The sequence below is a fragment of the Panthera pardus genome, unplaced genomic scaffold (assembly GCF_024362965.1).
Source record: "Panthera pardus isolate Hobbes unplaced genomic scaffold, ASM2436296v1 HiC_scaffold_13, whole genome shotgun sequence".
Classification (NCBI taxonomy): domain Eukaryota; kingdom Metazoa; phylum Chordata; class Mammalia; order Carnivora; family Felidae; genus Panthera; species Panthera pardus.
The window spans coordinates 174805773-174820211 of record NW_026526688.1 but is presented as its reverse complement, the minus strand read 5'-3'; the positions used below and the strand labels follow the sequence as shown (position 1 = coordinate 174820211).

Here is a 14439-nt window from a genome sequence, read left to right as displayed (position 1 = left end):
ACTCTGGATTCTAACAAAGCCTTCATCACTAACTGGGTACTCCTGAAATACAACTTCACCATTCTCTCAGGTTCCCAATCTTCAAAATGAGGATAAGAAAACCATCGAACTCATAGGATTGCTGTGGTGATCAAAGGATGCAGTACATGTGAAGCATGTAGAAGTGTCTTTATAGGTGGCTGTTTAAATATATACTGACAATTTAAAATAATATTTTTAAATATAACTGCAATTTGAACAATGTAGCAAATTAAATGTGTTTATACAGAAATGCTATAAGCTATTTGATAACGAGGACTGTTTTTTTTCTATTCTCAAGAATCACCACACTGTAGGGGCGCCTGGGTGGCTTAGTCAGTTAAGCATCTGACTTGATTTCAGCTCAGGTCATGATCTCCCAGTTGATGAGATTGAGCCCTGCATGGGGCTCTACACTAACAGCATGGAACCTGCTTGGGATTCTCTCTCTCTCTCTCTCTCTGGCCCTACCCTGCTCATGCTCACTCTCTCTCTCTCTCAAAATAAATAAACAAAACAAAATTTAAAAAAAAAAAGAATCATCACACTGCATAGCCTAGAGAAAGTTTGTTAAAATTATTATTTTCATAAACTGGAAAGTAAAGTTACTAGTTATGGAGATGATTCAGATGAGGTTGCTAACTCTGTATTAAAATAAATACAAAAATAAGCAATGTGTTAAAGAGCCAACAGGAAAATCATAAATGGAATTACTTTTAAGCATAGCCGGATGGGTCCATGTATGTATCTCCATTCCCACCCAAAACCACAACAGAATGACAGCGAAGAGACAGTACAAACTCAAAAGGACAAAGAACCAAAGAGATCCACAGTACATAGCAAATGACTGACTTGTCTCAGAGGCAAAAGCTGGTACCTTCAGACATGCAGAAGAAGTTAACAGGCAGCAAGTAATGTTCCACAAAGTTCCGTAAATTACGTGAGAGGCTAATACCTAAAGAAGTGTAGGGTGAGAAGTAGAGCTGAAACAAGTTTATCATATAAAGGGAGTAAAGTCCATTCATTTTCTCCCCTGTGCTAAAGCAGCTAAGCAACAAGGCCTCCTCACTCATGTGGAAGTTGGGTCCTTTACTCTGGAGAAACTGGACCAGACAGATTCTAACCTGGGGGCCTCTAGGCATTGTCCTGAGGCAGAGATAAGGTACCATCTGGAAAAAAAAGTGGTTATGTGTCATTCTACAGACTCCTAGTTACCTGCCCACATTTTCATACAAAATGTTGAAGCCAGTGATAACCAATACCCCAATCCCAACATTCCCAGAAAGAGACTCATGGAGTCTTCTCACACCTGATCCCAAACATTTAAAAGAAACCTTCCAACATAAAAGACAGAGACCAAAATCAAAATATTAAATTTTTAAAACTATAAATACCAGACTGTCAAGGAAAGATAGTGTAGCTTTAAAACAAGTACAGCATGTTCTAAAAAGAAAAAATAAGAACACAAAAAGTTTTGATAATTAAAAATAGAATCATGAATTTTAATTTTTTTAAATAAAAAAAGAGAGAAAGCTTAGAAAGAAACTTTCCCAAAAAAAGAGGGAGAAAAAACATAGTACAAGATGATGGAGCTGGAAGATCCTAATATTACTTCCAAAAAAAGAGAAAAAGATCAGAGGAAAAGAATTTATCAACAACAAAGAATAATGTCCAAGAATGAAAAAACAAGGAACAAATATCTGTTTTCCATTGAAACCATTTTATCTTTCCTTTGGTACAATAAAAGTTAGAAAAAAAAAAAAAAAGTTGCTTATAAAGATCACCAATTAGCATGCTGCAACCAGATTAGGTTAAAACCAAACTCAAAAAACAGACCCGCATGAATTTGTGGCCAACTCAAAAGGCATGGTTCCCTAACTGGCAATTCTCAGCAATCTCAACGGTCTGAAAGCAGAAGCAAGAAAAATAGATGGAAAACACTGGCCAAGCTATTCTCTAATAAGAGAAACAAGCAATTCTAGAGGGTAGCAAGAATTAGTCTGAAATCACACAGGGATCCAAATAAAGGTGGAGGAGAGCTGATGAGCCAGAACTGGAAATGGTTCAGGGCTGACGAACAAGAATAACGGAGAGGGTCAAAGAACTACACACAGAAGACCTGACGACCTGACTACAAAAATGTCACCATGGAACACACTTTAAAGGTACAGAATGAGCCAAATTCTGCTAATGCATCAACTATGAGAATTTCATTTGTGAAAGTAAATTGTACAGGTTAACAGAATATCTGAGACAATGCAGCCATGAATATAAATAATGGCCCATACACATGAAGCAATATTGGTATAAACAAAACTTAAGCTAAGGATGATTGTTATTGACCACTAAAATGGTAAAGGGGGGAGGAGAAGTTTTTAAGTGCTACAACCAAATTGAATAACATAATAATGGAAGTCAGAAACTACTTCCTAAAGACTGTATATGCTTTATCTCTTTTAGTTCTGAAAGTAAAATTTTGGGTCCTTTTTTTAAAAAAAGAGGCAATGCTTATTGGCTAGAGTGGAGTCTAATGGAAGATAGTGGGGCTGGAAAGAAAGTGTCATTTTGGAAATGGGTCTATTCAGGCTCATTCTACTGCTACTGAATTCTAAAAATTATGTGCAAATATGAAGTATTTATTATTTCACTCTTCTAGTGGGTTTTATATTATTATACATTCTAAAGTACCCATGTCACTACTTGTTTACTTCTCAACTGAAACTTAAACAATGAAAATATAAATAAATCCAAGAGTTCAAATGAAAGGGATGAACACCAACCAGACACAGTGATTTTATATAATCTGTCTTTGCATTACCAAAATTGGTTATTAAGCTTCATCACTCCCTTTTACCTCCCATTTTAAAGAACTTAAACAATGAGCTTTGCTCATTGAGCAAAAAACCCATTAGTCATCCTATATATCTCCTAGTGAAAGACACTAGCATGAAAATTAAATGCTGAAAGATGTTATTTTCTACAGGTTTTAGTGATGTAATTCAAAGTCTGTAAAGTTTGCCAAATGACTCTCTGAATAAGTGAGGTAAAATATTAAATTTGAACGTTTTTAAAAAAGAAATGCTAGCAGGGTATCTGGGTGGCTCTGTCGATTAAGTGTCTGACTTTGGATTTCGGCTCAGGTCATGATCTAATGGTTTGTGAGTTCAAGCACCATGTCTGGCTCTGTACTTACAGTGTGTAGCCTGCTTGACATTCTCTCTCTCTCTCTCTCTCTCTCTGCCCCTCCCGCTTATGCTCTCTCTCTCAAAATAAATAAATTAAAAAAAAGAATTCTAGGAAGAAAAAAATATTTGAAATTTTCAGTCTCTGGGAGTTAAAACTAATTATATTTTAATTATCATCTCACTACCCCATTTCTGGACTCTAGAGATTGTACAAACTCTTAAACTATAGTTATTGCCAAGAATCAAATTATATAAGCAACGCCTAATGTTGCATTTCAAATGTACATTAGATCTACAGATGTTAAAGCTACTAAATAAGGTTTATACACACAGCTGTAATGAATAAAATCTGTAGATCAGATAATTTCCAGATTTTGATCACTATAGCATGGTTATATCAGGGCATGTCTTTCTTTTTAAGAAATAACATTGAGATACTTAGGGATACAAGGGCATAATGTCTGAAACCTACTTTTAAGTAACTCTAAACATACGCATACACACACATACACATGTATGTACATATATACATGCATACACAGAAAGAAAAATGACAAAGTAAGACATTAATATTTGGGAAGTCTGGGCAAAGGGTATATGAGAATTCTTTGTACCATGCTTGTAACTTTTCTAAGTTGGAAATTATGTTAACATAATTAAAAACAAAAAGTTAAAAGAAAATAGTTATCATCCTCTTCTTTAAATTGCCCTTTATCATATGTAGAGTGGGGAGAGAAGTAGAAGAAGATAATGTGTTTAGTCTCAAAAAAACATCACAAGGAGAAACACTTAAAAGGTGGAAATCCTGAGAGCTTGGGATCACTGTATTCTGAGATACTGCCAAATGAAAAGTTGAATCATGACTGGAAGAAGAAAACAGCATAAAGAATTTCTTCATGGGCACCAGAAAGGAATGCTCACAGACACCCAATTGAAGCCTCTTGGAAGGTGATATACTGAGTTTCCAGGAGCCTTGGATCCTGAGTCACAGTGTGTACTCTGCAGAGTTGTATGAAAATCATGATAGGCCATAATTGTTAAATGAATATTGATGGCAGATTTCTAAAATACACGACAAGGAAAAGTCAAAATACTAATCAACTGGAGTTATAACTTCAAAACAATGCACTCCGATGATGAGAATAATCTTCATGAAGAATAATGCAAAACAATGCACATTTACTGAGTACGCAGATAATTACTGGCACAGATTAGGAATCTCGCCCCTTGTCCTCATACAGTTTGCAATCCAATCTAAGGGGAAATGTGGTTAGAATAAGAACTATGGTGGGGGGGGGGGTCCCTTTAGGGATTAGAAGCATTCATGGAGGAAGCCACCCTCAGACTACAATGATAAAAAATTTCACAAAAAAAACGCTTTTGAAATTGTTATTCATGACTAAAAAGACAGGTTTCTAAAGTAGTCAAAAATACATTTGGAGGTGCAATCAATCACTCCATAACTCTGGGAAAGAACACTATGAGAAAAGTCAAGGAATGGGGAAACTTCCAAAAATCTATTTGGCCAGAGAACCGGATTACACGTGAAGTTAGCAAATAGGAAAGACGAAGACAGGCACAGCAGAGACAGCAGAGGCCAGGCCCCAGCAGTCTCACAGTACAGGTGTTCAGGACTTTGCTCCTTTCTCAGCAGACAAGTGGGAGTCATTGGAAGGTCTTAAACAAGAAGTGCCAAATGCACAATGCATAAAATAAATGTAAATGCAGAGTCTAATTATGTAAATTCTAATGGGAAAGAAACGACAGATCCTTTAAAAAGGTGAGTGTGAACTCATTTTAAGTTAGAAATATGGACTTGAGGGGATTTCTATAGGATTATCATCACTATAACTCTTGATTTGTCTTTTTTTTTTTTTTAAGTGGAAATGGGCCAGAGGTCAGTCAAGGCAGGCACAGATGTTACCTTTGAGGATTTATAATAACAAAGCTGTGATAGGAAACCTTTGCATTCTTACTCATTTGGGAAGCAATGAAAAGCTCACGTTGGATTGCACCTGTCTGCTTAGCCCAATTCAGATATGCTCTCCTAACTCTGACTTTGAGAATACCCTCTCTGCTACAGAAGAAGTCTTACTGTTAACCAGTTAACCAGATGATGTCCACAAGAAATAAAACTGGGGCCACAGAGAGGGTGACTCTCAAGATACAAGCTGTTTGACAAAAGCTGGTGTGTATGGTAGTTGGACTGGCTGGAGAGGGTGCTCATTCCGTTCAATGTTGATATTCAGAACAGGGAAGAAAAACATGATTGGAATTTATTCAAACACACATAAAGGGGCTCCAGAGGTGACCTCCTGAAACACTACTGTGAAGCGATGTGAATACTGTGGTTGGGTACACTGGCTGTCGGCTACCACCTGCAGAATATGTATGAACTCCGATGCTAACTGGAAATCAGAAGCAGCTGTGTATACAGATAGCCCCCTGTTGCTGCTTCTGCTGTTCCTCATCCTATCATCATATGTGCCATGCCCTCTGCCGCACATTTTATTTACATTAACTCGCTGAACCCTCAGAAAACCCCTATTAGGTTAGTTCTATTACACATCCCTTCCTGTCCACAGGCACAAAACGGTTACCTGACTTCGCTAAGATCACACAAGTACTTAGCATCAGAGCTGAGAGCAGAACTCAGGCAGCCAGGCTCTGGGAACCTACTTTACATACTGCTTCTCTGTGCCTGTTATACATGTGAAGCATGTAAGCCCATTTTTAAAACATACTGGAGAAAGGAGAGGTCATGGCTTGGAATACATATATGCAGAGTAAATCTAAGATAGTTAAAACAAAACTATTATTTTTTGAAACCATGAAGCTGGTTCCTGATGAAGAATTTCCTAAAATGATGGTATTCAGCATTCACTGAAAATAGGAATACACACTAGGAATTCTTTTCATTTAAAATAAATGTGTTTTAGCCTTGAAGAAACATTTTTAGACTATACAAGCCAGGCATTATAGAACAAAAGATCCTTAAAATTCCTCAATGCTAATATATGAAATTAAATATAAATAGATGATATAGAGTTTCTAGTAAACCGTATCAACCACTCGCTTTTTAAAAAATCAAACACTGTGTCAACAAATGACAGTAATACACCAAGGGGGAAAAATACAGTTAAGAGGAGAAAACACAAAACAAAACCAGGATGCTACTGTTCAGCTCTATACTTAGGTTTAATATGAGCTATCAATCTTTCTTTTCATGAACACTAAATTGAGAAGAGAAAAAAAAAAAAAGAAAAAGAAAACTACAGATCAGTCTTCATAACCTGAGACTAGAAACTTCGAATCCTGAAAACCTGAAGTGACAATTTGAAGTCTCTCGTAACTCTCTGAAGGACTGCATGCATTTTATCCTGTTTTCTTCCTGTTTAATCATGCTGCTCTATGGCTGTCCTGACAAGCACTGGCAGAGGGGTGCAGTCCAGATGCTTGCCAGCCAGGGCCAAAGGTGACAAACACACTTTCATCTCCAAATCTTTCCAAATAATTCATTTTTTCCCCATAAAGATGGTTCCCGATAGGAGTAACACCGCTGCAGCATCTTGAGAGAGCAAAGAAGGAAAAAAAAAAAACAAAACCACACACAAAACAAATGGAACTTTGTTTCTTGATAGTTCCATATTTTCTTCATTTTTAAAAATTTTTTCCAACGTTTATTTATTTTTGAGACAGAGAGAGACAGAGCCTGAACAGGGGAGGGTCAGAGAGAGAGAGGGAGACACAGAATCTGAAGCAGGCTCCAGGCTCTGAGCTGTCAGCACAGAGCCCGACGCGGGGCTTGAACCCACGGACCATGAGATCATGACCTGAGCCGAAGTCAGACGCTTAACCAACTGAGCCACCCAGGTGCCCCTTTCTTCATTTTTAAGTAGACACTTATTGAAAAAAAATGTTTTGTGTCAGTAATTATATATATAAAATATATGGAGTCTGGTTGACATACAACGTTATATGAGTTGCAGTTGTACAACATACCTCTCAGGTACACAACAGTGATTTGACAATTCTATACGTTATGCATGCTTACTGTGATAAGCACGTTGCCATCTGTCACTATTTGTCAACATTATTATATCACTATGTTCCCGATGCTGTACTTTTCATCCCTATGACTTAATTATTTCATAACTGGAAATCTGTACCTCTTAATCCCCTTCACCATTTTGCCCCTCCTCTCCAACCCCCTCCCCTCTGGTAACCACTAATTTGTTCTCTGTATTTATGATTGTGTTTCTGGGGTTTTTTTCTTCGTTTATTTGTTCATTTGTCTTGCTTTTTAGATTACACATGTAAGTGAATTTATATATAGTATTTGCTTTGACTCATTTCACTTAGCATAATAACCTCCAGGTCCATCCATATTGTCCCAAATGCCAAGATACCATTCTCTTTTATAGCTGAGTAATAATCCATTGTATATATAAATATACCACATCGCCTTTATCTATTCTTCTATGGATAGACATTTAGGTTGCTTCCATAATTTGGCTATCGTAAATAATGCTGCATATATCTTTTTGAATTACTGTTTTCGCTACCAGGTCATATGGTACTTCTATTTTTAATTTTTTGAGGAATCGCCATCCTGTGTTTCACAGTGGCTTCATTGATTTATATCCCTACCGGCAGCACATGAGGGATGTCCACATCGTTGCCAACATCTATGTCTTGTCTTTTAGATCCTAGCCACACTGACAGGTGTAAGATGGTTTGGAGATGCACTTCCCTAATGATCAGTGATGTTCAGCATCTTTTCGGATGTCTGTTGACCAGCAATTATATATTTTAGGCACAAGTCAAAGACAAAATATCAACAAGTCTCTTGCACTTTTACACTGGTAATAACTTGATTAGAGAAATGGACATTTATTCAATATGTATTTACACATGACTACTATGTGTTGACACTATTTCAGGCACCAAAGATTTGATAAGCTTGAATAAGCCAGCAAATGCCAATGCCCCAATGAGTTCTCACTCCAGAGAGTGGGAGAAACAAATCCATAAAGGAGGGATCATCTTCATGCCATAGATGCTATGATGGAAACAAGCAGCACCCTATGAAAGGAAAGAGCTGCCAGCGACAGCATTCTCTAGTAGCACTAAACTGTTGCCTGAAAAATGAGAAAAAGCCAGACTGGGGGAAGTGACCTCCTTGAAAATGAACAGCAACTACAAAAGTCCAGAAGGTCAGAAAAGAACATTACGTGTTGTAGAAACAGAGGACAACCGTGTGGCCAGGCATGTGAGTGTAGGGAGGAGCGATATGAGATGAAGCAGGGAAGGGACAGGAAGGTCTTTTAGGTCATAATAAGGAATAGGGCTATATTCTGGAATGGGAAGCTGCTAAATATATTCAAACAATGAAAATATAAGACCTGTGAATTGACAAATCATAAAAATTATCATTAAATCTGCTTTTGTAGAATAATTTGGAAGGAAACTAGGGTAGTTATTGGGAGACAAGTAAGGGAGGCATTGCAACCCAGAGTACATGATGGGCCAACTGATTCAAGATCTATTTTGAGTTTGAAATGATAGAACTTGCTGACAAACTGGATGGAAAAAATGAAGATCATCAAAGAGTGCATTACCAGGAGATTATTCTCCAATAAAATAGTATCTGTTGTGCTACACAGCCAAAGTACAAAAGCTTAATTTCATAGTTCTTAAAACAGGATGTTCCAAAATGAGAAAACATCCCTAATTAAATTACATATACAAAGAATGCACCAGTTTCTAAATCCATAGTCAATTTAAAAGATAAAAGGAAAGAATGATTTAGTCACAAATTTTAAATATTAATTTATTCCTCAAGTGATTAAGAAAAGCAATCTATTTCAAGGAAATATTAAAACAAACCATTAAGTCTATAAATATTACAAGCTCAATGCTTTTTATTTTGTATTTTATTTTTGCCAAAAAAATAAATGAAAGCTTATTTTTAACTGCTGAGTGCTTATGATACACTGAAGTTTTCGAAAGAAAATCTCATGTTTCAATTTCCCTATTTCATCTTTTTATAAGTGATTGAAGGGTGGATATAAGGTCTCCCACTATTCAGAAGAAATAGTCTAGAATATCTGTAAATTTATTTACAAGTACATTAACTGCCTACTATCTGATTATTTTAATAATTACTACAGTCAATTCATAGATTATTCAGGTACTCCCCTCCCCATTTCTGACCAACTTCTGACTACGTAAGGGTAAATACTAAAGAGCACTAGAAAATGAAAAAATCTCTATAAAATCTTCATTTATTATTGGTTATGTTGAGTAAACGGAGATATTTAAAAATCAATTGCTGAAGGAACCAAAAACATCTAAATTCAAAATGTCACCAGCCATCACACTTGGACCAGGTCAAAGCATTACAATAACAATTATAACACAAATCAGATGTAAAATTCTGTTTCATGCTGAGCATCTCCATTTTTCATTATGAAGATTACAGTCAATGTACATAAAGTCCCTAAAGCAATGCTTTACACATAGTACCTGCTCACTAAAGGATAGCTACTGTTTTCTGGAAAATCTAATAAAAAATATAATTCTACTTAGGGATATCATTTCTTTGGACATAAAGCATTTATATTGAAATAATCACTTTAAATGCACAAGAATCAGGATTAACACCCTAAAGTGAGTTTTTTATCCTATTGTTCCTTTGATAGAGTAGTACAGCTGGATTACACCGCCTAGGGAATTAATACTAGTCTCCTGAGCCTCTAAACACCCAACACCAATTGGCCTGTACAGCTTAATCTCTCTTAAATTCTCTTTGTTCCAGTAAGACAGATCTCATTACATTTTTCTGCCTACATTTCTCAAATTAGTTCATATGTATTCAACAATGAGCATGAGACCTGTGTCTTTTTCATTTTTGTAATTCCTAATGCTTAGCACATGCTTGACACAGGAGCTGGATGCAGAGATGGATAAATGCCCACATGACTGCTCTGATAATTCCCCAAACCTACAATAGGTTGTTAAATTGAATTACTTCCAATCATTTTTTGAAACCATGCTTAAGCTTGATTCTACTTATACATGCATACACTTATAATCAGAACTGAACTACTTCATATCACTTAGTATGCCGATAGAATAGGTACTGAAAGCTTGTCAGTTCTGCCTATGTGTTGAGATTTATCTACCTAATCTCACCAGTTAGGGTGTCTGTCCCCAAGGAAAAGGGCTGAGTTTCACATTTCTTTGGAATAACCCTTAAATCCTGAAACAGAGTTAGCTGGCCCTCAAGTAGACATCAGTGAATTTTGTTGAGAATTCACACAGCATTCCAACCCAGTGGTAAATCCCTGCTGCTGAGCATGAAATACTATCTGTGCCTTGAAGCATTTAGAAACCCTCAAAAAAAGACTTCTCTATTGCAAGATCAAATATAACATCTTAAGGGGAAAAAATCATAATTTAAACATAATTGTTTTGATAATGAAATAAAGTTTTACAGATAACAAAATCTAAAAGCAGCAGAAAAGATACCTTCAAGCAGTTTTTTCTCTGTAGAAAGTTTAGAAGCAGCGGCAGAAGCCTGATACAAAAAGTCACAGAGGAACATGGATTGGGAAGGCTCTTGACCTAATCCACCTTCAGAGTGAATGTCATGTTGAGGAAAATCTGGAAAAATTACAGAAATTATACATGTGAAATCTAAAATGTACATAATTTATTTCCCTTTGCTTATGAATATATAGGTGAGTCTTGAGCTAGAAGAAAAGTTACTTCAAATTCACTACAGAATAAATATACAGAGATATTTTACTTTGCACAGAATTTGCAAATAAGCAGTTATATTTATTATCCACATATGGAAATTAAATTTGGTGACAACAATTACATGGAATTAACTATTTTAATTTTTAATTTGTAAGATTAAAGAAATATACGAGATTTACTTCCTAAACATTTTCCCTGAAATGAAACAAATATGGTCCTCAACATCCCCCATCTTTTTAACAATCACACTTGTCTTCATTCTGATGGTTCTTCTTATTTGAGAAATAAACAGATTTGTGCTTCGGTCATTTCAGGGATATGTGAGAAGAGACCAGGCTAATGCAGGGACAGGGACTAACCCGAGAATTTGTTATGGTAGAGAAACTCCATCTGCAGGCTCTGCCCCGCCTTCTTGGCCAGCAGATAGGGGGTGCTATGCACAGGGTCTCCAGTTGCACACATGACATCGGCTCCACTGAAGAGCAAAGCCATTGTTTCCAAAACATCTGGTTTCACTACAGCAGCACACAGAGCCTGGTCGTTAAAAGAAAAAAAGACCTATTAAGGGAAGAAAACACAATTCTAGCTACTAAAATGAGTGTAAGCCTACCAAACCATTTATAAGATGAACTTCGTATTCCTTTTTTAACCAGGAAAACTAACAAGAAGTATGCCCTGAATTAAGCAACAGGCTCAAAAGGCCTTTGTATGAATGTAAATTACAGACCTCCAAGTTTTAATTCATTGTTCTGTTGCTGGGATGTTCCAAACCTTCCAATCCATTGTAGTTGCTTAGGAAGACATTTTTTATGCTTACGTACTATAATAATGGCTAGTGCTCAGAAACTGCAAAATATTTAAAATGTAATAATCAAGTACCTGTTAAATCTTTTGTCATATGAATGCTGAATGTATGTACTTTTCAGCCTAATCAAGATCTATATAATTTTTTAAACCATTGTTGTGATTTGGGAATCTGAAAGATGAGTGCAAAGCAAACACAGAATCTTTTCTTTTGTGTGGAGTTATGTGTAGGGAGAAGGAAGAGCAAGCAGGAGGTAATAATTAACAACATGAAATACTTACATTATACATTATTGTACAAATGGCTAGGAACTTCTGGAACCTAACTGTGTTGTTGTTTTTGTTGTTACCTTGAGTAAGCTGCCTTCACTTATCCTTCACTTATGCCTTCACTTATCCTTCACTTCTTCTCATCCCTTCTTTCTGCTTCCTTACTTTTCTGGCTTCCAAACCCTGTGATTTCAGCACCTGATTCCATCCAACTCTTTAGCCCAGGACTCACCATTTCACCTCCTTCTTGACAGGGTGCACCTGGACAGATCACTGGTTAATTTACCCTCTATAATGCAACTTCCAAATAATTGCTCATTTAGCATCCCCATTTGCAGCTCTGGGGTATACAGCCAAGAGGTCTCAGGATGCATTCACAGTTCCAGCCCTGGATGGTCAACTACTAAAAAATGTACTTACCTTTCCTACCATAGTCTCACCAACCAACATAACTTCCTTTGCATCAGAATCAAACAGCCTGACTTGTATCTGACTTTGTACTTATTTGCTAGGTGATCTTAGGCAATCCCTTCTCCTCCCTGGGTCTTAGCTGACCTCATCTGCAAAATGAGGGTGTTAGAAAAAATACCAGCTAACATCCCATCTTCTGCAATAGCCTTTGTCTTCTCATTTAAATCATGTGTATTTTTACTCTTATTCTTTCATCCCCCCCCCCCACACTGTTTTCCTTCACAGAAGACTGTATTTGCTATGGTGTATTTACTGAACTCTGGCTGTTCATGGACAGTCTCTTTTACCTGACTACCACTCTCATGAATAAAAGAAACACATTTGCGTTTTACCACAATTGTATTCCCAGAACCTAAAAAAGAACTCAGAACTTGTTGAGCGTGCAATAAATATCTATCCACCACAAACACTCAATGGGAAAAAGATGGTCTCTTCAACAAATAGTACTGGAAACTGGATAACCACATACAGAAAAAAAGAAACTGGAGCCCTACGTTATACCATTCACAAAAATGCCCTCAAAAAAGATTAAAGACTTAAACGTTAGACCTGATACCTTAAAACTCCTACATGAAAACACAAGAAAAATCTCCTTGAAATTGGTCTTGACAGTGACTTTTTGGAGACGCCACCAAAAGCACAAGCAACAAAAGGAAAAATCAACAAGTGGGACTACATCAAACTAAGAAGCTGCTTTACATCATAAAAAAAAAAAAAAAAAAAAAAAAATCAACACAATGAAAAGGCAACCTACCGAATGGGAAGGAGTATTTGCAAACCATACCTCAGATAAGGAGTACGTATCGAAAATATATAAAGAACACACAAACTCAACAACAAAAACACATAATTGAAAAATTGGCAGAGAAACTGAATACACATTTTTCCAAAGAAGACATCCAAATGGCCAACAGTTACATGCAAATATGTTCAACATTATTAATCATCAGGGCAATGCAAATCAAAACCACAATGAGATGTATCTCACACCTATTAGAATGGCTGTCATCAAGAGAACAAGAGATAAATGTTGAGGATGTAGAAGAAAAAAGAACCATTATACACTATTGGTGGAACTGTAAATTGGTGCGGGCACTAAAGAAAGCAGTATAGAGGTTCTTTAAAAAATTAAAAATACAAACGCCATATAATCCAGCAACCTTACTTCTGGTATATATATATATATATATCCAAAGGAAATAAAAACAGAATATTAAAAAGACATCTGCAATCTGTTATTAAAGAATTATTCACAATAGCCAATATATGGAAACAACCTAAGTATCCATCAACAGATGAATGAATAAAGACAATATAGTATACACATACTGCACGCACACACGCACACACACACACACACACACACACACAATGGAATATTATTCAGCCACGAGGAAGAAGGTAATCCTGCCATTTGGGACATGGATGGAAGCTGAAGGCATTATGCTTAGTGAGATTAGCCAGATGGAGAAAGATATGTATTATTTATCATTTAAATGTAGAATCTAAAAAAGCCACCTCATAGGAACCAAGGGGCATGGGTGGCTCAATCAGTTAAGCATCCGACTCTTGATTCTGGCTCATCATGATCTTGTGGTTTGTGAGTTCAAGCCCCGAGTCAGGCTCCACGTGGTCAGCATGGAGCCTGCTTGGGATTCTCTCTCCCTTTCTCTGCCTCTCCTCAGCTCACACGCACATGCAGCCTGCTCTCCCTGTCTCAAACTAAACTTAAAAAAAAAAAAAAAAAAGAGACTGTGGTTACCAAAGGGTGTGGGGGTGGGGGAAAGAGGTGTTGGGGAGATGTTGTTTAAGGTATAAACTTGCAACTAGAAAATAAGTTCTGGATATATAATGCACAATGCAGTGACTATAATCAATAATGTTGTATTATTTACCTCAAGATTGTTAAAAGATTTTAAATGGT

At 36.6% G+C, this 14439-nt stretch overlaps 1 protein-coding gene across 5 annotated transcripts in view; it reads right to left on the bottom strand.

The window, feature by feature from the left end:
* ARAP2 (ArfGAP with RhoGAP domain, ankyrin repeat and PH domain 2) overlaps positions 1 to 14439 on the bottom strand; it is a 194361-nt gene that overhangs the window by 100152 nt on the left and 79770 nt on the right. For all 5 annotated transcript variants that reach the window (XM_053901630.1, XM_019414538.2, XM_019414546.2 and 2 more), the window contains exons 14-15: positions 11330 to 11504; positions 10737 to 10871 (exon numbers count right to left, since the gene is read on the bottom strand). In XM_053901630.1, the coding sequence (XP_053757605.1) occupies positions 10737 to 10871; positions 11330 to 11504 (310 nt within the window). The remainder of the gene's footprint in view (positions 1 to 10736; positions 10872 to 11329; positions 11505 to 14439) is intronic.